The sequence below is a fragment of the Pleurodeles waltl genome, chromosome 1_2 (assembly GCF_031143425.1).
Source record: "Pleurodeles waltl isolate 20211129_DDA chromosome 1_2, aPleWal1.hap1.20221129, whole genome shotgun sequence".
NCBI lineage: Eukaryota > Metazoa > Chordata > Amphibia > Caudata > Salamandridae > Pleurodeles > Pleurodeles waltl.
The window spans coordinates 343,333,185-343,354,723 of NC_090437.1; the positions used below are offsets into that span (position 1 = coordinate 343,333,185).

Genomic DNA, 21,539 nt, shown 5'->3' on the forward strand with positions numbered 1-21,539 from the left:
TATGTCATGCTGATATGGAGGAAACGCCAAGGTGGAATATGGACAAAAAATGACAAATGTGAGATTAAGCTGTACTATACAGTCAGTTATTTTGCAGAAAATATATTTTAGTTAATGATACGCCATAACAAAGATAAATATATGTGAGAATTTCGAAGGCATAAGCTCCTACCTCTGATTAGAAAAAGAACCTGGAAGAGCTAAATAATAATAATAATAATAATAAAAGACCAGCCGTGGGCACAAGAAATCGGACTACTGGCATCCTTTAAAAAGATAGCATTTACCCACCTTTGAGCTGAAGCAATTTTAGTACTGTGAACAGATGGAGGCGCCACGAATCTCCTTCGAATATTAGCCTCCTTCGTTGCCATTCAACTTACAGCTGGGTGATATGACGACCTCTTAACCTACCAGGGGAGTTGTTTATAGCTAAAGTACTTCTCCAGGTGAAAATCCAGTCACAGAACTGGTTAGCAATCCATCAAGGGATGGACAAAATACACACACACACATGTATATTCACGCTAAACTCCAGGAATTAAAGGAGAACTTTAAAAACACTCAATCGAACTATCGAACTCCAACCACAAGACCTCATTGTAACATGTATCTAGACTGCGGAAGATGTAAGGAGGACAAACAATCATCAAGGAACACTGAGCCGCTAAACACACAATTTTGATAAGCATGGGGACTGGGACAGTCAGTGTACCAAACTAGGCATATTGTGTGACAAACATCAATCAAAATCAATCATTTACTCACGAAATGCATTGCACGATAAAGCCTTGTCAAATACTTCAAAATAAAACATTTAGTCGAGTACAACTATTAAAGTGTTGGCTGCATTCTGAAAACCACTTGCCTATATTTACAATTTCCTATGAACATATTCAAGGATTGCGACCCTATTTGTTCTTTTCTATGAGCTAAGCTTGGGTTGAGGTGCCTGGCTCCAATTTTGTTCTAATGTCGCCATGTCAAAGGCTGGATTGCCTGTTTTAATAATTTTTGGGGTCGAGCTTGCGTCACATGCACTTGCGTTTTGCTTGCAGGGCGCTTTAGGAGGCAGAAAAGGGCTCGGAGCCACGTTCACGTCACGTCGGTTGTCTTTCATTGGCTCATGGGCTTGCCTGTTAAAATCTGCTTGCTTTCATTAGTGGAAGGCACGCATACATCATGTGCAGCGACCAAGTACTGAAAACATGCGAGGATCGCTGTTTCCTGTCCGGTTTGTGGACTACTTTTTATCTTTTGTTCACAGCACGATCTCGCTTGGCAGAAGTCGAGCGCTTTGCATAACATCGACGATGTTACGTAGTAAATTGCATTTTTGCTGGTTACGTAGATAATTGTACTTTTGCCAATAGGTTTCATTACGAGTGAATTGTAGCAGCGCAATCGCGCTGTTTTTTTATTTCAATGTGGAAAGAAAAATCCGGTTGGGAGTTTACAACTGCTAATAGCTGTAACTCTGAGAAATGCGAGACCCTACTGCATTGCAAATGCTTGTTTGTCTTTGTTTTCTCGCTTTCTATTTGGTTTATTTTACCGTCCCAGCACTTCTGAGAGGAACAAAGATTTTCAAGGAGTTTGGGTTTTGCTGGATACTAGCTATGTTTTGATTTTTCATCCCACCTGTTCTAGGACACGATCGTGTCATGACGGTTGGCCATGCCCATTTAACATGGCATGCTTCTTAATCACAGGCAGAGGGCATCCACACAGCGGGCGTGCCAAAGCAAGCCCGTGTCTGTGCCCAGCCTGCACCAGGGGCCAGGAACACGAGTCCTCACAGGAGCAAGCACACTCCGTATTTTTGCACTGAACTGCTAGCCATTTGACCTACTGGTTACGCAATCTGCTTTCACACTCTGTTTCCATAATGGGGTTAGACACTACATATAATACAACTTCTCAGAGGGAAAAGCCCACACATCCTCTTGCCAGATCTAAACCTCCACAAAAAGCAAATGTCTTTTTTTTTTTTTTTACAGCGTTATTTGCAGATCATTCGGCAAACACCAACATAACAGTTTAAATGTTATCCTGAACTATGGCCCTGGTGTACTGTGTCGAATTAAAATATCAATTAATTAATCTTGTATGCCGGATATCACACATGCGATTCAGGAGGGTTTCTTCATTCTTAGAGAGGATTTTCCTGCTAAATAGGGAAGTGACTTAGCCATTATTCTCAAGGTAAATCTTCACTACTCCATGACAGAACTTTTGGTTCCAGACAGCGAACGTCTAATCTTCTCTTTAAGACATCTTATACATTTCTCTTACTGCTGTGCACTCATTCACTGTCCACTGGACCATAGCAAAAGTTTCACCTGTAATTTGGCAGATGTAATTACCTCCAGCAGTATTGTTCTCTCCAAATGTAATAGTCTAGCGGATTTAACTCTACAGCTCCATATACCCAAAGGCATATTTGAGGCAAATCTCAGCAGCAATCTGAAATAAACCCCGTTTCTACAGTTGGTCAATGTAAGGGTGCACTATACCACAGGTGAGGGCATAGCTGCATGAGCAATATGCCCCTACAGTGTCTAAGTCTATTCTTAGACATTGTAAGTACAGTTGTGGCCATATTAATATGTGGTCTGGGAGTTTGTCAAAAACAAACTCCACAGCTCCATAATGGCTACACTGAATGGTATCAAACTTCTCAGAATAATAAACCCACACTGATGCCAGTGTTGGATTTATAAAAAAAAAAGGCACACAGAGGGCATCTTAGAGATGCCCCCTGTATTTTACCCAATTGTTCAGTGCAGGACTGACTGGTCTGTGCCAGCCTGCTGCTGAGAGACAAGTTTCTGACCCCATGTGGTGAGAGCCTTTGTGCTCTCTGAGGCCAGAAACAAAGCCTGCACTGGGTGGAGATGCTTAATACCCCTCCGCAGGAACTGTAACACCTAGCAGTGAGCCTCAAAGGCTAGTGGAGATGCCCGCCCCCTGGATGCAGCCCCCACTTTTGGCATCAAGTCCAGGGGAGATAATGAGAAAAACAAGAAGGAGTCACCCACCAGTCAGGACAGCCCCTAAGGTGTCCTGAGCTGAGGTGACCCCTGCCTTTAGAAATCCTCCATCTTGGTTTTGGAGGATTCCCCCAATAGGATTAGGGATGTGCCCCCCTTCCCACAGGGAGGAGGCACAAAGAGGGTGTAGCCACCCTCAAGGACAGTAGCCATTGGCTACTGCCCTCCCAGACCTAACCACAGGTCCCCAGAACCTAGGAAACTAGATTCCTGTAACATGAAGACGAAGAAGGACTGCTGACCTGAAGCCCTGCAGAGAAGAGGGAGACACCAACTGCTTTGGCCCCAGCCCTACCAGCCGGTCTCCCCACTTCAAGAAAAACTGAAACAGCGACGCATCCCACAGGGTCCAGCGACCTCTGAAGCCTCAGAGGAATACCCTGCATCTAAATGGGCCGAGAACAGCGGCCCTGTTCAACAAACCTGCAACTTTGCAACAAAGAAGCAACTTTTAAAGACCACACGTTTCCCCCCGGAAGCGTGAGACTTTCCACTCTGCACCAGACGCCCCCAGCTCGACCTGCAGAGAACTAACTACAGGGAGGACTCCCCGGCGACTGCGAGCCCGTGAGTAGCCAGAGTTGACCCGCCTGAGCCCGCACAGCGACGCCTGCAGAGGAAATCCAGAGGCTCCCACTGACCGCGACTGCCTGCTTCAAGGAACCAGACGCCTGGAAACCACACTGCACCCGCAGCCCCCAGGACCTGAAGGAACCGAACTCCAGTGCAGGAGCGACCCCCAGGTGACTCTCTGCCTAGCCCAGGTGGTGGCTACCGCGAGGAGCCCCCGTGTCTGCCTGCATCATTGAAGAGACCCCCAAGTCTCCCCATTGATCTCTATTGAAAACCCAACGCCTGTTTGCACTCTGCACCCGGCCGCCCCTGTGCCACTGAGGGTGTACTTTATGTGCCTGCTTGTGTTTCCCCCCCCCCGGTGCCCTACAAAACCCCCCTGGCCTGCCCTCCAAAGTCGCGGGTACTTACCTGCTGGCAGACTGGAACAGGGGCACCCCTATTTCCATTGAAGCCTATGTGTTTTGGGCACCACTTTGACCTCTGCACCTGACCAGCCCTGAGCTGCTGGTGTGGTAACTTTGGGGTTGCCTTGAACCCCCAACAGTGGGCTACCTGGGACCCAACTTTGAACCCTGTAAGTGTTTTACTTACCTGTGAACTTAACATTTACTTACCTCCCCCAGGAACTGTTGATTTTTGCAGTGTGTCCATTTTTAAAATAGCTTATTGCCATTTTTGGCAAAACTGTACATGCTATTGTGATAATTCAAAGTTCCTAAGATACCCGAGTGAAATACCTTTCATTTAAACTATTGTTTGTAAATCTTGAACCTGTGGTTCTTAAAATAAACGAAGAAAATATATTTTTCTAAATAAAAACCTATTGGCCTGGAATTGTCTTTGAGTGTGTGTTCCTCATTTATTGCGTGTGTGTGTACAACAAATGCTTAACACTACCCTCTGATAAGCCTACTGCTCGACCACACTACAACAAAATAGAGCATTAGAATTATCTATTTTTGCCACTATCTTACCTCTAAGGAGAACCCTTGGACTCTGTGCACACTATTTTTTACTTTGAAATAGTATATACAGAGCCAACTTCCTACAGTCAACGTCCCTACACAGAAGGCCAGCCATATTTTAGATCCAGTTTTCTCCAACATATCAAATCTCAATCCGTCCATGATACTTATTTGGTCTGACCATGATGCCATAACAATTTTACTTGCTGTGGAATCCTACATTCTCCCCGTCCCACATAACTGCCACCCAACACAACACTGGGCTAATCTTACACATTTTCAATTCTGCAACCTTTTTATTGAATTCAAAACTAGTATCATCTCTGTTGTCAACGAGGTTGATAAGATTGTTAATACCAGATTATCTTCAACCTTCAACTAATTAACCGTCTCACACTGCACTCTACCAAGAAATCCAGTTCATAGCCACTTAAACTCTAAGACAAAACTGCAAGACACTAGCACGAGTATGGCACAAGCATTGTGATCTCCACAGTAAAAGGCAAAAGAACAAAGCCATCAAAGGCTTATCATAAAGCTATTAGGATTGCCGACCTCCAATTTTTACGCAGCCAAAATTGAGGGTGCTGCCAAATCAACCAAAGAAGTCTTCTCTATTGTAAAACTAGTCCTGAACCCAGTGACTAAACCACCAATCATCCCTCCCGCAGTCAGCAGGTGTAACAAGTGTATTACTTTCTATTCTAAAAAACAAAACAAATCTGTAATATTTACAGCACCCTTCCCCCCAAGAGGCTCAGGCTATAACACCACCAATCTCCTTAGAACCTCTCACTTCGTCCAGCCAACTCCTGACAGATTTTAACCTCATGGAATGCCAGCCTCATTAGCTTAATTAAATCGGGATCTCCGCTTGACCCAACACCCATGCATGCAATCAGCCAATGCGCCTTGGCTATTAAGCTGTCTGAACGCTTTCAATAACATCTGCTTGGTACTACAGTCCCGGAAACATGTAGTTATTATTCCACCACTATTTAAAATGAATAATAAAAAAAAAAAAGAAACACACACACACTCCTTCCACTTTTGCCAGAAAACCATCATACCATCTCATTGCTCCCACTGTATTAAAAAATATAAATAACTATCCAAATATTTCCAATCACATAAGCTACTATGTCCTTCACAAATCAGGCTTTAGGACATTTATACAGTACAGGATCCACCCTCCTGGTTATTATATCTGACTGCAGCGTTCAATACTATCTCACAATACCTGGCTGAACAGATGTAGAGATTCTGGGTTCCATAAGAACGCATTAAAATGGTTAATTTTCTTTTTAGGGACCCCTCTTTTCACAGCTCTAGCAAACCCTTGCCTTCTTTCATCCACTCTGAGGCTTGTGGAGTGCCACAGTGCTTATCTCTGAGCCCCATCCTGTCTGATGTCTACCTTCCTCCTCTCACCAACATAATACAGTCTCTTATCTCCTCTGCAGATGGTACCCAGCTTGTTATCTCTTGATCACAATAATCTGTAACCAACTCAACTTTTCTTCAGAACTGTCTAACAGTAGCTGAATGAATGAGTCAACTGCCTGAAGCTGAATCAGGGGGTGGGGTGGGAGACTAAGGTTATGGTTGGAGGCAATCAACCCAACATGTTAACCAGCTTGTGGCTGGATTTTTGGGACCTTTTCTGTCTCCCAAAGTAGTAGTAAAACACCTGAGATTCTGGCTAGATCAGAATCTTGCCGTAGATCATCAGATCAAAGCTCCTGCAGCCTGTTGATTTGGATTCTTTATTTGGTCTGAAAATTAACTTATCTTTTCCTCCATCTTCTGCCAGAAAACCATAGTCCAGACCAGGACTAAAGCAATGTACTTTCCTGGGCATCTCTCGGATCGTACTTAGACGTCTTCAAATTATTTAGAGCGCAACTCCTCGCTTTCTACTTTGAGTCTCAGGAAATCACCCCATATTGATTAATCTCAGAGGCCTGTGTCGTCAGGACCTCTTGGACCAGAGTTTGGTTCCCCCTGTTTTTAGCTTAAGTTTAAATTTCATATTTTAGAAGTTTTAGCTGCACTGTTTTTTGCAATGATATTTTACACATATTTCCTATATGATAGTCTCCTAGGAATATGTGGTACTAGTTGCTTGGTCAGTTAGCTTTTGCATAGGATGTAATCCTCACTTTCTGTGCTTCCAACACAGTATGGGTTTATTCTATAAAGGGTGCACTGAACTAGAAGGGTCAGAGGGCATACCAGCCACGACCGTCCTGGGACGAAGGCTGTGTTTGGCATGCAGCTCTGCTTCCACTACTCAACCAGCTTTCAGAGAGGATACCCATCTACACCAGCGGTTTCCAAACTTTTGACTTCTGTGGAACCCACTTTATCATTACTGGAATTAGGGGCCCCACTGAATCATTATTGGGATCGGGGGACCCCTTACTGAGCCATTACTAAAAGCTCGGGACCTAATCTGGTAATAATATTTAATTTTCTAAGCAGTTGCAGACCCCCTGAGGATGGTTTGCGGACCCCACGGATCTCCAGACCAAAGCTTGGTAACCAATGATCTACACCACAGAGTGACTCCTGACACTGTTCTCTGACATGAGGCTGAGGCTAATCCCTAGATCGGGCTAGGCAGAAGGGTACACCCACTATGCTCCCAGCATAGACTCAGGGTCCGGTAGAAACCTCTAGAACTTCAAGAATCTCTAGAAGTTCATTCACCATGGTTGGATTGTTTATTTTCTTTACAGAGTTCATAAGGCTGGTTACTTTGCTTTGTGTCTTTTGCCTAATCAATGCAGCTCATTTTATTTATGCAAGGCTACGGCTATTTCCACAAATGTAGTGAAAATATATTTTGTATTGCTCTTTTGCTTGACTTGGGCATGCATGAGTAATGTAACAAAAGGGGTAAGATCTGTTTTCACAGCTTCCCTGGGGAGTCAGAGTGTCATGTTTAGGTCGCTATAATCACCTTCCAACCCGATTGGTTTAAGGGTTCAGGTGAGGCACTGAGCGAGCCAGGAATTTGGTCAACAGCTCCTGATGGTATGGACAGAGCTAGTTCCCCACATTCGGACATTCTGTTGTCCTAATATGCAGTCCTACGACCTTAGTAGGAACCGTATGACACCTGCTTTGGATGTCAATAGACAAAATAACTAAATTCAAAGCTCTCTGCACTAGGCCTTGACTTATACCTGACCACATTACCTCAAGCACCTGATTCATCTTTACACACCGCCAGGACTCACTGATTTAAAAATCTTCAGTAAGGTATCATCCTGAGAGTCAAGCGGTCAAGACAGAGAGAACATTCTTTCAGATATCTGGTCCCCAAACTCTGTAACAGCCTCCTGCTCTGCTTACACCTAATTACAAATAAATCTGCTTTCATGAAACAGTTACTATTTAGAATTCCATAAGCTATGTCCTTTGCAATCAGGCTTTTGACCATTACACAGTACAGGATCGGCCCTCCTGGTGATAACTGAAGATCCATGTGTCTTTCTTAGTCAGGATAGTTCCACAACATCATTTTATTACATATCACTGTGGCATTCAACACTATTTCACAATACCCTATTAAACAGACTTAGACATGTTGAGGTATGTAAGAACATACTTTTTAAGAACTGCTCTTTTCAAATGTCTAGCAAACTGTTCTCTTCTTCCAGCCACTCTGTGGCTTGTAGAGTGCTTCAGAGCTCATCTCTGAGCCCCCATCCTTTTTTATGCGTACCTTTGTCCTCTTACCAACTTAATTGTCTCCTATCTGCTATTTTCCACAGATGGTACCCAGCTTGGCATTGCTCTATCACAAGAATCCGTAGCCAACTCAGATTTGCTTCGGAACTGTCTGACAACAGTAGCTAAATGAATGGGTCTCAACTGCCTGAAGCCGATTCAGGGGTTTGGGTGGGTTCTGAGGTCCAGGTTATAGTCAATCAACCCAGCCTGTGTCTGCCATCTGGTGGTTGGATTTTTTGGGACCTTGTCTGTCTACCACAGAGATAGTAATACACCTGGGATTCTGGCTAGTTTGCAAACTTGCCATAGACCATCACATATAAACTCTTGCAGCTTGTTGTTTTAGATTCCCTATTTGTCTGAAAACAACACCTACCACCACCCCCACAAACACTTTCTTAAAGGATGGTTTTCGGACACTAATTTCCCAGATGGGGTAGCTGTGCACTCTACAAATCCCAAAAAACATGAGGATTTCATGTTAGGACTGAACTCCATGTGGAGAAGCTAGGGCGGTTTGTTTTTTTATCTTGAAAAATCAATTTTGTAAAAGTATGGTGGCACAAGGAATAATTTGGCTAATCTCATCCTAGCATGCCACCTCAAGTATAGCTAGGCACAAGAGTGGTTCAAGTGAATGTGCTGTCCAAATCCCAGTGGAGATACTGAAGGTCCTAGTTAGGCCTTTGACTCCTGGGTTTTTCACTTCTGACCAGGCAGTGTTTTTGATGTTTTCACAGGTGTAATTGCACAATAACATTTATTTTACATAAAAGGTATAATACTACAAACAAGTGAGGGTAGTAGTGGAATATGCCCTGCACCTTCACACAGCAATGTAGCCCAGTAGTGGGAAATGTCAGAAAAGCAGCATAGTCCATGTGGTGCTGGACAGGTATATAAGTCCTACTACCCAGGGCTAATGGGTTGTTGGTCCTAAGAAGAACCAATACAATTTTGCTTAACCAAAAACACCCTTTGCACACAGTGAATCAAAGTTTTTAACTTGTAGAAAACTAAATCCCTTCACAGTAAGGATTTGTAGACGAGCAGGTGAAGTTGAAGTCCTTTTATTGGCATACTGTATTAATCAATAGACGACACATGTTTTGTCACCTATGTGACTTTTTCAAGGCTAATGGTTGTATTTAGCGGACTGCAAAATATGCTTCAGTGGAAGGGTCATCCGAGAAAGTGAAACGTTCAGGCAGGTTGAACCAAAGGTCTACCGAATCAACTCACTAAAGTAGTAGAAGGCTGGATGGTCGTATTGCAGTTGTACAAATTTTAAACTAGAAATGTACCAATCAAGTCAAGAATTCAGCACGTCGTGTCATGGCTCTGGCCTTGTACTGCTTAGTGAGTAGCCAGAGGGCTGTGCTTCTTAGCACATTTTGATAGAGAACAACTTATCTATCGATGGTTCTTTTCTGCACTGCCCGTCCTTTCTTCGCACCCACATAACCAAAAATTAGTTGATAGTCCACCTGGAAGTCTTTGGTATGATTAAGGTAGAACGTCAATGCTCACTCTTCGGATCGAGGCAGTGGAGTCTCTCCTCTTCACGAGAAGGATGTGGTGGTGTGTAAATACTAGGCAAGGTGATGGACTGGCCGACCTGGAAGGGCATGACCACTTTAGAGGGGTTGGAAGAAAGGGCTTGCAGCTCTCCCACTCTACGTGCAGAGGTGATGGCTACAAAGAAGGCTGTTTATAAAGTGAGAAGCCGAAGAGGACAATTATGAAGAGGCTCAAAACGGGCACACACGGGGAAAGTGAGTACCAAGTTCAAATCCCACTGGGACATTATGAAAGGGGTAGGCGGAAACATGTGGCTAAGACCTTTGAGGAATCTCCCAACAATGGAAGATTTAAACAAGGAGGGTTGATCAAGTAGTCTGCGGAAAGCAGAGATGGCAGACAGATAACCCTAGCAGAGCCCTACTGGGCATAAGAGAGGATAAACAGACGAACTTCAGATAAGGTGCAGACAGGGTATCAACAGACTTGTTGATACACCATGCCAAAAAATTATTCAGAAAGGCATATACCGTTTTGGTAGAGGGATGCTTGGCTGCCAAGATAAAATTACAGTCTTCAGTCGGGAGGTCAAAAGCTGTCAACTGCTCAATCTCCGCGCAAGAAGACAGAGACTGGACATGTTCGGGTAGAGAACCGCCCCCTGCTGCTGTGACAGAAGATCCTCCTGAAGAGGCAGTCTGAGTGAAGGATCGATGGACATGATCAAAAGCTCGGGATACAATCCAATTTTTGCCCAGTCCGGAGCCACACGAATTACTTGGGCCAGGTCGTTCTTGATCTTCTTGAGCACTCTGGGCAGAAGTGGTATTGGCAAAAAGGCATACAGGAAGCCTGAGTTCCACTCGAGACAAAAAAACTTAGCTGAGCGAGTGCTGCCTTGGAAGCTCCAAGGTGCAAAACAGCTGACATTGCGCGTTCTCTGCAGAGGCAAGTAGATAGAACTAAGGCTCTCCCCACTGCTGAAAGAGACCTTGCTCCACCTCCGGATGGAGATGCCATTCGGATTTGACCATGCATTCACAGCTGAGTTAGTCTGCCCTGATGTTCAGAGAGCCCACCAGATGTTGAACCACCAGGGATATGCCCTGACATTCCAGCCACGTCCAGAGACGCAGGGTCTCTTGACAAAAGGTCCACAACCCCACCCCACCCCACCCTGCTTGTTGTAGTACCACATAGCGGTGTTGTTGTCCATGAACACCTGCACCACTTTTCCTTTGAGAGAGGGAAGGAATGCTTTCAATGCAAGCCTGATTGCCCTGAGCTCCAGAAGGTTGATGTGGAGCCTGGACTTAGTCAGAGACCAGATGCCTCTGACCTCTCCCTTCCTATGTGGAAACTCCACCCCAGGAGTGATACATCTGTCACTACTATTAGTTCTAGCGAGCGAAGGTAGAGGGATCTGCTGTTGACCCAATCGCAGTTCGAAAGCCACCGCTGCAGATCTTGCACAGTTCCCTCCAAGATCTGGACCATGTTGGAGAGATTCCCCTGATGCTCTACCCACTGGAACATCAGGTCCCACTACAGATCATGTGTATGCCGTCTGGCATGTATGACTAGCAGTAAGCCATTAGGCCCAGCAGCCTCAGAGTGATTCTCGTTTAAACCCAGGACAGAGGCTGAAACACTGGTATCATATCCTGAATATCCTGGATTCAGGAGGATAGCCCCTAAACTGCACTGTGTTCAGGACAGCTCCAATGAAAGGGAGCGTCTGAGAGGGAGTCCGGTGCGACTTAGGCATGTGTATAGTTAACCCCAGCAAATGCAGGAGGTTTGCTGTAGTCTGGAGGTGAGAGACGACAGCCTGGGGTAAGCCTGCCTTTAACAGCCAGTTGTGGAGGTAGAGGAAGACTGAACCCCCAGCCGATGCAGGAGAGCTGCGACCACCGCAATCACTTTCCTGAACATCCGAGGGACGCTGATAAGGCCAAAGGGGAGCATGGTGAACTGAAAGTGCTCATAACCTACCACAAACCGCAAGTAACATCTGTGGGCAGGTAGGGTAGGAATCTGAAAGTAGACGTCCTGCAAGTTCAGTCTTCAGGGTCTGGGGCAGATAGGACCTGAGCCAGAATGAGCATTCTGAACCTCTCCTTCCTGAGGAAGAGAGTAAGGGACTGGAGATTTAGATAGGGCAGAGGCCCTTGTCCTTTTTGGGCACCAGAAAGTAGCAAGAATAATCTCCACAACCTACTTCTGGCACAGGGACCCTCTCCATGGCTCATCTGGCCAAGAGAGCCATAACGTCCTGGCAGAAAAGTGCCAAGTGATCCTCTGTCATCTGATCATAGGATGGGGGCATGTCCGGAGAGGTAGTCTTGAAGGGGTGGGAGAAGTCCCTTCAGACAATTTGCAAAACCCACCTGTCTGTCGTGATGGATTCCCAGTGGGGCAAGTGATGGCGAATCCTGCCTCCAACTGGTTTGTGATGGAGTGACAGACTAGGAAGATTTGGAGGCTGCATTTGTAGGGTGCTGGACTGGGCAGACCACTGGCTCCCTGATCCACAAGAACGTTAGATCCCCCATCATCCAAGCAGAGGCTCGGCAGCATGCGCAGCACAGTGGCTGAAGGGGAATGGATACGGTTGGGTGCCCCTTCCATAGCCACGAAAGGGGCAAATAGACAGAGGTGGGGAGGAGCAGCTGCGAGGTCAAGGGACCGAGCCGTTGCCCTGTACTCCTTAAAGCACTCGAGCACTGGATCTGCTTAATTTCCGAAGAGACGGGTACCATCGAAGGGCATGTCCATAAGTGACTGCTGGACATCCCCCGAAAAGCCAGATGTCCTTTACCAAGTGTGGCGTCATAAGGCCACCGTCGATGCAACCGATCTGCCTAGTGAGTCGGACGTGTCCAGCCCACAACAAATCGTGAACTTGGCTGCATCGCTCGTGTCAGCAACAGCTTGAGAAAGAATAGCCCAGGTCTCCTCCAGGACATGTGGCAGCATCTTTGCAACCGTATCTCAAACTATGGGATCAGCGGCCTAAAAGGCATGTGGTATTCACAGACTGCAATGCCAGAGTGGAGAAAGAGAACATTTTCTTCCCAAGTTGTTCCAGTACTTTTGATTCCCTTGTCTGGGGGTGCGGAAGGGAATGCACCAGAAGAGGAAGAAGCTTGGATGACAAAACTCTCAGGCGTAGGATGTTGGGTTAGAAATTTAGGGTCATTAGGTGCAGAGGCGATTGTCTTGTTGACAGGAGCCTTTGTGCAGGGTTTAAACAATGTCCCCAGCAGGAAAACAGTGAGGGCTTCATTGAAGGGCAAAAGGGGTACAGACATAGAAGCCCCAGGCTAAAGCGCCTCAGTAGGGAGGTTAATCCTGATAGCCACAGAAGGCAACTCAAGGCCCAAGACCTCAGCTGCTCTTCTCACCACCACTGAATATGGGGCTACCTCCTTCCTAGCCATGGTAGGGGGAGAAAGCATGCCAGAGTCAGGGGAGGTGTGAAGATCACTGGCTTTACCAAACTCCTGAGCCCAGTCTACATTAGGGTCATTTAGCTGGTTATCCAAAGGGTCCCACGACCCCCTCCATACTCTCACCATACACATACCCATAGGCATATGGGTCAGGATCCAACCTGGGGAATTAGATCCCTGTCGAAGTCAGAATCAGCGTTGGGTGAAGTCGTTCGGGCTTCGGATCGGAGTCAGGAATCAGTATGGGGTTGACGTTGATGGTGGCTCTGAATATCTGGAGCATCAACATCTGTACCGGTGCCGAGGAAGTTCGCAATGGCACGACCGGCATCTGCCTGGATCCTGTAATGGATCCTGAGGCACCCTCCAGAGCGACCCTAAAGCACCGGCGTGGAACCCTACTGGGGTCGAAGGCGTCACAGGAGAGTCAGACTCCCCAAAGACGAGGCGCACGACCTCATAAAACTCCATGAGTTGGGCATGGGTGGCTCTGGTTCCTGGAAACTTGGGGCGGCGCGGAGCCGACCCAGAAGCAGGCTCCAAGGACGGAGGCCTAAAATGACGACGTTCCTCCCCTATCACAATATCTGAGCAATGGGGTGAAGTCAAAAAATGTTTGTTCGTCTTCGACTTCTTCTTGTTACCCGAATGTCCCAACGAGTGGAACGAGGACGAGTGTTGATGGCTCTGCGAGCGGACTCGTGACCTTCCTCACAAGCGACACCAGGATCAACGCAGAGACAAGCACCGGGCCGCAATGAGCTTTAGGGACCGCTTCCTCAAAGCTTTCGGGTTCATGGCTCTGCACTCAGAGCATGACTTCAGGTTGAGGTCGTGCTACAAAACATCGAAAAATCAGTCAAAATCAACTGAGGGTAGCTCTTCTCCGGATCTGCGTGTAGGCTGGCATGGAAAGGAAAGAACTGACGTCAGCGCCCCAGAGTGGCATCTATATACGACCAGGAAGTCATCACAGCGATCACAATGCCAACAATAGACGCGGATACTGCTCGAAGAAAAATCTGCGAATCCAGTCTGAAGCCTGGGTGAAATTCTAAGGTAAGGAATCTGAAATTAGAAGTCTCTATCAGATAAACATGTCCACCATGTTCGAAGTAAAGTTAACATGAGTGGAAATACCAAGACAAAATTCTAAGCTAGCATGGTCACCAAACAGCTTTACTCCAGCAATAAAAGCATACCCAGGGGTGGAGATCTACCCTGCACCACGGCATGGTGCAAGTTGGAAGCTAAGAATGGGCATGTAGAAAGTACCACTACTCGATGTCTAACCATAAATGGAGAGTTGCACTCTGAGCTATCACTTCGGCTGAAATTAGGAATATGTAAATCTGTGATTAATTTTACACTCATTTTTCTCCCTCAAACAGTCATCAAAAAGTTTTCATAATGTGTATAAATCCTGTAGCCATCCTTTCTTATGATGCTGCTGTATTTTTCTTAAGTTATGCACTTAGAAAGGCTGGAGGAGTACTGTGCGCTGATGCCCGCAACAACTCGCCTCAAAGACATTTGGAGCCCTTCAGCACCTACCTGGCACTCCAAGTGTATCGAGACCCATCCCTACACGTCCAGGACTGTATGCCTATGCCATTTTTAGAGGTGCCATGAACACATGCTTGTTCCGGCTTGCTTCCTTAATTGATCCAACTGTTAACACATTTATAATGTAACCAAGAAAAGTCACCTATGTAATTATGGGAACTTGTTTTGTTGTTGTACTTTATTCAAGCTGCATAAAATCAATAATAAAAATATGTACTTAGAACATTTTCTTACCTCAGCCTTGTCACATCAGTTTCCCTGTGTGTTAGCTCTGTCTCTTTTACAGCAAGCTGTGTTGATAACTCTGTTGTTTTGATGTGCATGTCTTCCATTTGTTGTCTGGCTTCTGTTAGGTCGGTTTGCAAATTCTGTGATTAAAAGACCCACACATGTATCTTCAAAACAGGTACAAACAGAAATCCGCACATTTTCCTGTGCCAGGACTCGAATTTTCCATTCTGCAAATCACTCACAAACTCTACATAATATTGGACTAAGACAACTTGATATCCCACTTGCACTTCTAGAAATGGGCACGTGCCCCCAAAACAGCGTGGTATCTTTATTAAAGTCCATCAAGATCATGTACAAATATTTCTTTATCTGTACTCCCAAAACTATCCCAGGGTTTAATAAAGAATGGGTTCATAAAAACTGTTCTTGGTCTGTCTTTCCAATCCATGTAATTAAGGAGCAAAACGCAGCAATCACCTTTAGACTTTGCTGATGCTATGTAAGCTATGGAATTAATTAAAACAGTCATACCTACCATTTACAAAATTCAGAAAGAAAGGTTATTGGTGGAAGGGGAGCGTCTCTGATGTTCCAAAAGCGAAGCATGGATGAAAATTACTTGGTGGCCCCATCTGATACAATACATGCAAAATGTAAATATCTAACACAATGGAGAATCTTTTCTTGAGCTTGCAGCTACAAAATAGGCTTAAATTCTAAACTTGTACAATTTTGTGTGTGCAGAAATTCACACGTGCAGATGCTTTGATTTAGGAGACAACCGCATGAAAAGTTTGTGAGAAATGCAGGACGTCTCAGATACTTTCAGACAGCCAGACCCTACATGTCTTAATGTTAGACAGATTTCTGTGTGCAACATCACAGATTTATTCCAAAGTAATAGAACTAGATGCTTCAGGTTTGTAGTTGCGGTTAGGTTGATTCACGCTTCTTTTCAGGGCAACTTGAACTGTGTGAATCCTCAGCAGCTGCATGATTATAGATCCACCCTACCTGAGGCGCAATGCACCATTTGCTGCTAAGTATTCGATTGTGAAACGGATGTAAAGTTACAAAGAACAGTGCGTATGGAGTGCGATCCAGATTCCAACTCTTTTTATAAGGTAACTGGACACCCTGCACCTGGGGCTTGATTAAGGCCTTAAATCAGCCATTTCACTAAGATGTTGTTACTATCCCGTGTGGTCTCTTGTCCCCAGCATAAAACTAAAACCACTGTGCATTTTCATACAGTTCAAGCAGCTTAAAAATGTATTCTTTGCTATTAAAATTCCTTTTCCGCAATTATGCCATCCGCAAAGGCACTTAATTGTAGTTTTACTTCTCCGTCTTTCATATCAGCATTAAATTCATAAACCTATAATTTACTTGCCTTTGTGCATGATGCTGAAACACATTTTTTGAAAGAGTAGGATTTTGTTCCAAAAACATTGCAATTACTACATCAATACTTGACAAATACTCAGGAAAGTGGGGCGAGCCAAAAAGAACACACACACAAAATAAAGTGTAGGAGGGCAAAGCTAGTGATTGAGTAAGTTCTTCACAGAGCTGGCACACTTGTGTGGCTATCCTCGAATTAAATCAAGGCAATACTTGACAAATACTCCGGCAGTAAGCCTCAAAGCCTCTTGTTTAGTGACCCAGGGCACTCCAGCTAGTGGAGATGTCTCTCCACCACCACGCCCCCTCCCCGCCCCACCACCCCAACAGGCCAAGCCCCACTTTTGGCAGCAGGTCCAGCGGGAAAATCAGGTAAAACAAGGAGGAGTGACCACTGCAGCTAGGACCGCCCCTAAGGTGTCCAGAGCAGAAGTGACCCCACCCTCCTTGCAAAATCCCCCATCTTGGTTTGGAGAACAGGGACCAATAGGGATAGGAATGTGCCCCCCTCACCAAAGGGAGTGGGCACAGGAAGGGTATAGCCTATAGCCACCGTCAGGGATAGTAGCCATTGGCTATTTCCCTCTGACCCCTGTAACGCCCCTAAATCAAGTATTAAGGGGCACCCCTGGACCTTACTCACCAGATTCCTGGCAACCTCAAGAAGAAGAAAGAAGGACTGCAAAGCTGACCCCAGCAGTGAAGACTCCAGACAACAACTGACTTGGCCCTAGCTCTACCGGCTTGTCTGCAGCTTCAAGACTTTCGCTACAAAAAAAGGCAACACATCCTGCATGACTAGTGACATAAACAAACGTCCAGAGGACTGCCTGCCCAGCAGAGGACAAAGAACTCCTGAGGACAGCAGCCCTGTCCTGAGGAAACCCTCCAAAAGGACTGCCCAGGATCCACGAGCCCTGCCCATTCTGCATCAGACCCACACAACCTGACTCAGGTGGCACACAGGTTCAGAGACCTCTCGTGACCAACACGACAATGGCTGCAGCCTAAATCGAAAGGACACTCTGACCGCAACCATATCCAACAAAGATTCCAGATGCCCAAGGATACCCCTGCAGCCGCAGCCCCCTGGCATTGGGAACTGTAACCAACGGTCCAGCAACGTCCCAGTGGCCTCCCTCCTACTTGTCCAGACTTTGGTTTTCTGGAACCGATAACCCTGGACCCAGCCTGCAGAATCTTTGTGACACCCCTGCACCTCGGGGTCCCCTCTATTTTAAAGCACTGGGTGCCCTTTGATGTGCTTGCACCCTGCCCCTGGCCACCCCTATGCCGCTGAGGGTGTGTGTTTGGTGTTGACCTATGCCCCTCCCCAGTGATGACCTAAACTCCCCAGGCCTGAGTCCTGAAATCGCAGGTACTTACGTGCAATCTGTTTTCTAATGAGCACCCCCAGCCCTCATAGGATTCCATTGAAAACCCAGCGGCAACTTTGACCTCTGCACCCAGCCGGCCCGTGTTGCTGGTGGTGCACTTCTGGGGTCAGCTTGAACTTTGACCTGTGGACATCTTAAACCACGAAGACTGGGATCGTAAGTCAAGTACTTACCTGTTAAATGTGTTAACACTTTTCCTCTATTAGTACTGCATTGATTCCTATGAAAAATTGCAGTCAACTTTTACAATTGAAAAGTGTTACTTGTAAACTGCTTTATCTGCAAAGCCCCCAAAAGTACATTTGATACATGTCTGATACCTACTTACAACTGTATTTACCTGCAATAAAGGCCTTTTGCTTCTAGTAATAAAGTAATAAAATCTATTTTTGCTATATAAAAACATTGGCCTGGAGTAATCATTTAGTGTGTGCCTCATTTCTTGACTGTGTGTGTGCAACAAATGCTTTGCTCTACCCTATGATAAGCCTAACTGCTCGACCACACTACCACAAATGAGAGCATTAGTATTATCTACTTTAGCCTCTGTGAAACCCCTGGATTTTGTGCACACTATACCTCATTTTGGTAGAGTATATTCAGAGCCAACCTTCTACAAGAAGGTCTAGAAAGGCTGTCACAACCTTTAATGTTGCAGCAAGTTCTTTATTTTTCAAAACGTTAGCAGTCTGGAAGCAAGATTAAAAGATGGTACTCAGCCGATTGGGCAGGCTGAACAATAAAATACTGCAATTAAGCATGTTGCCATCCATCTCATACAGGAGATATGATATGCAACTCAGCCTCAGACAGAAGAAGCAGGTTCAGAGACTAGCATTAGTGTGGTGGAACTAGAGTCCTCGTCATGCAAAACTGCTTTGTTTTATAAAGACTTTTGGAATTAGATCATCATTGGTAATGGCCAATAGATAACTTCTAACTAGCTGACTAAACAGGTATTCCATTTTAAGGTGGGTTCTGAACATCTCAGCGTAATGCCTGGTCAGGTAATGCTTACTGCCAGAACTGCAACAATTAGCAATTCTACAAACCTCTTGTTTAGTGCATTTGCTTCCATATTTTTCACACCTGGGGTGTGGATCACTGTGTTATGCAAGCTTCAAGACAGTAACAAGTGCCAAGTCGTTATGCTTTCTTCAAGAGAGTTCCTTGCCTTTCTTTCAGTTTACTGAGCAGATACATGGGAGATAATTTGTTGTTTGCACAGTGGCTACCTCCAACATGATAGATGGCAGAGAACATGTTGACAAAGTAGGAATTATCTTCCTGTGACCATGTTACTTGCGCTTTCAGAAGCTATCTTTCTTCATTATCTGAATCCTGCATAGGTTTCCCCAACAAGTTCTTCTTTTCTTAATATCAACGGATAAAATGGAAAGTTGCGGTGTTTAGAGTTAGATTACTTCATGGTTTCTTAACTCCTAGTTTCTTGACAGTACCTTGACTCCGGTTTCTTGACAACTGTGTCAATATGCATATGTACCACCAGAACATACATTTACAATCCTAGACTTTTGTTCACACATCATTAAAACGTGAGGCAATCCAATAGCTTCAACTGAAATAAACAGACTACAGCGCAACTAAGAAGAGATTACTTAATTGAAAGCAATGGCCTATAGTTCTTCTATGATCACTTCCTCAAGTATTTCTCCGTCTTGAAGTGCCTGCGGAGGGGGCAGATATACAAAGATTTTGTCAGCTGTTGCAGGTGGGTTGCCAAAATCCCCAGATGGCTGGTTCCCTCATTTGCATTGGTGTTTCAATTGGCTATTTATATTCTGTGGATAGTGCTGATGTTTCTGTCTTGGCAGGGCCTTGTGTTAGAAGGTGCTTCTGTTCACATCCTCTCCCTGGAAGACTCGGAGAATTCATTTTCCAGGCCAAAACTCTTCAAGTTCTCCTCATGCTTCATCTTGTAGACCATGTGAGCAGCAAGAAAACTAAGGAAATGCTCCCCCACAAAAAAGGCAAATCAACAACTTTGCCACCAATCTGGTTTCAACCTGGCAAAGCAAAGACTGGTAGCGTGACTCATGTTGCTTCTATTAAAGAGCTTATAATAATAGAAGCAACAGTCACACTAATGATCTCATCAAACAAAATCATTTGTCATCAATCACTTTCTTGAACTCCTGCAGTTTGTCTTTGAGCTGACACTCCATGAAATCGTCTCATACTGACATTGCGTGTGAATTTTAAAATTCATGAACTAAAACAACAGAAGGTCCTGATGCAGATATTGCAAGGAATTACAAACAGTGGTTGCCTGCACCTGCAGTATTGTGGCTGAGATGCTGGTTTATGTGGGTTCTATTTTCCAATTGTAGTTTCGTTGCCCATGGTAGATCTCATCAGGATATATTCTAGAAATATCCAAGGATGCCTGGCCCATTTTGATTAGGAGATTGTAATGGCGACCCAGTATCAGAGTCATTACAGGATCAGATACAAGGCTCCACTTACAATACCATAACAAGCAAAACATCACAGACTCTGTTACACTCTACTTGCTGTTCACTCCGTACCACGGCATTTACACATTACCCTTAGATTATACAGAAATTCCATTTCCGTTTTAACCAAAGTCAAAACAAAAAAAGGAACGGAGTCAGTACACCTTTGTGTGGCATCACTTTGCAAGTTAATCTTGGCTTCTAGGTTCACGTTCAGCTTTCGACTCCTACAGTTTTTATTTTCCTTTGTCTCCTGGTTCCACTTGTGTATTGGTTTCCCATCAAGTGGGTTCCTTTGTTGTTGCCCGTATCTTGCTGTTCTACTGCTTGACCACAGTTTCTCCACCTCCAGCACTGGGGTCCCTCTATTTTCTACAACTGTACCCTGGTTGGTGGAGAACTTGTTAAAGCATTCCATCTTCCAGAGACTGGAGAGTCACTTACTCCCACTTACCTGTAAAAATACCCGCCCATACTACTTTTTTTGGGATAAAGTATGAACAGCACACGATTCTGCTACATTGCAACCAGAAGAGGTGAAAAATTGTAGCACCTACTGAGAGGGGCTTCTGGCCGCCTCTCTTTCTTTACCTGTTTTCCCCAAACTCTGGAACCAGCATGTGAACCATATAACTCATTTTGGGTTAATGGTGGCAGGGATTATCAACTGGTTCACTTCCTGGTTTTGCACATTTCTGATAGTCTCTCTTCTAGAACGCGATTTTATTTTGCAAGGTTTGGAACGTCTGTTGTTTTGACAACAGCTTCAGCTAGTTGTTTTGGATATCTAGTTATAAAGCTGCTGAAACCTTGCCACCAGTAAACTCGTCATGAGCTTAACACTCCAACCTCCACTTATGTGATAAAAACCGAAACTAAGTGTAGCAAGGTCACACCTAGTTGCAGAAGCAACTTGAACTTGAGGAGCGAGACAGGTAAACGATGAAAAATTACGACACAAGTCATACATTTTCTCTGGTTCCTTTTCAGGCTGTGGCACTTTAACCTGGGTCCTTATCTTCACAGGTGGAGTTCTCGACTTTGGTCGTCTTTTCTGTTGAGCAATATAACAGCATTAACGCCCCCCAAAAATGAAATTACAAGGAAGGAATGTTAGGCTGTCAGAGCCCTCAACATGTGGCATGCAGGC

General features: G+C 45.1%; 1 protein-coding gene across 1 annotated transcript in view; it reads right to left on the reverse strand.

Annotated features, from left to right (window-relative positions):
• The window catches only part of CNTLN (centlein), a 1,263,565-nt gene that overhangs the window by 931,244 nt on the left and 310,782 nt on the right, over positions 1-21,539 (reverse strand). Inside the window, exon 7 of the mRNA XM_069239496.1 lies at positions 15,112-15,245. Coding sequence (XP_069095597.1) covers positions 15,112-15,245 — 134 coding nt within the window. The remainder of the gene's footprint in view (positions 1-15,111; positions 15,246-21,539) is intronic.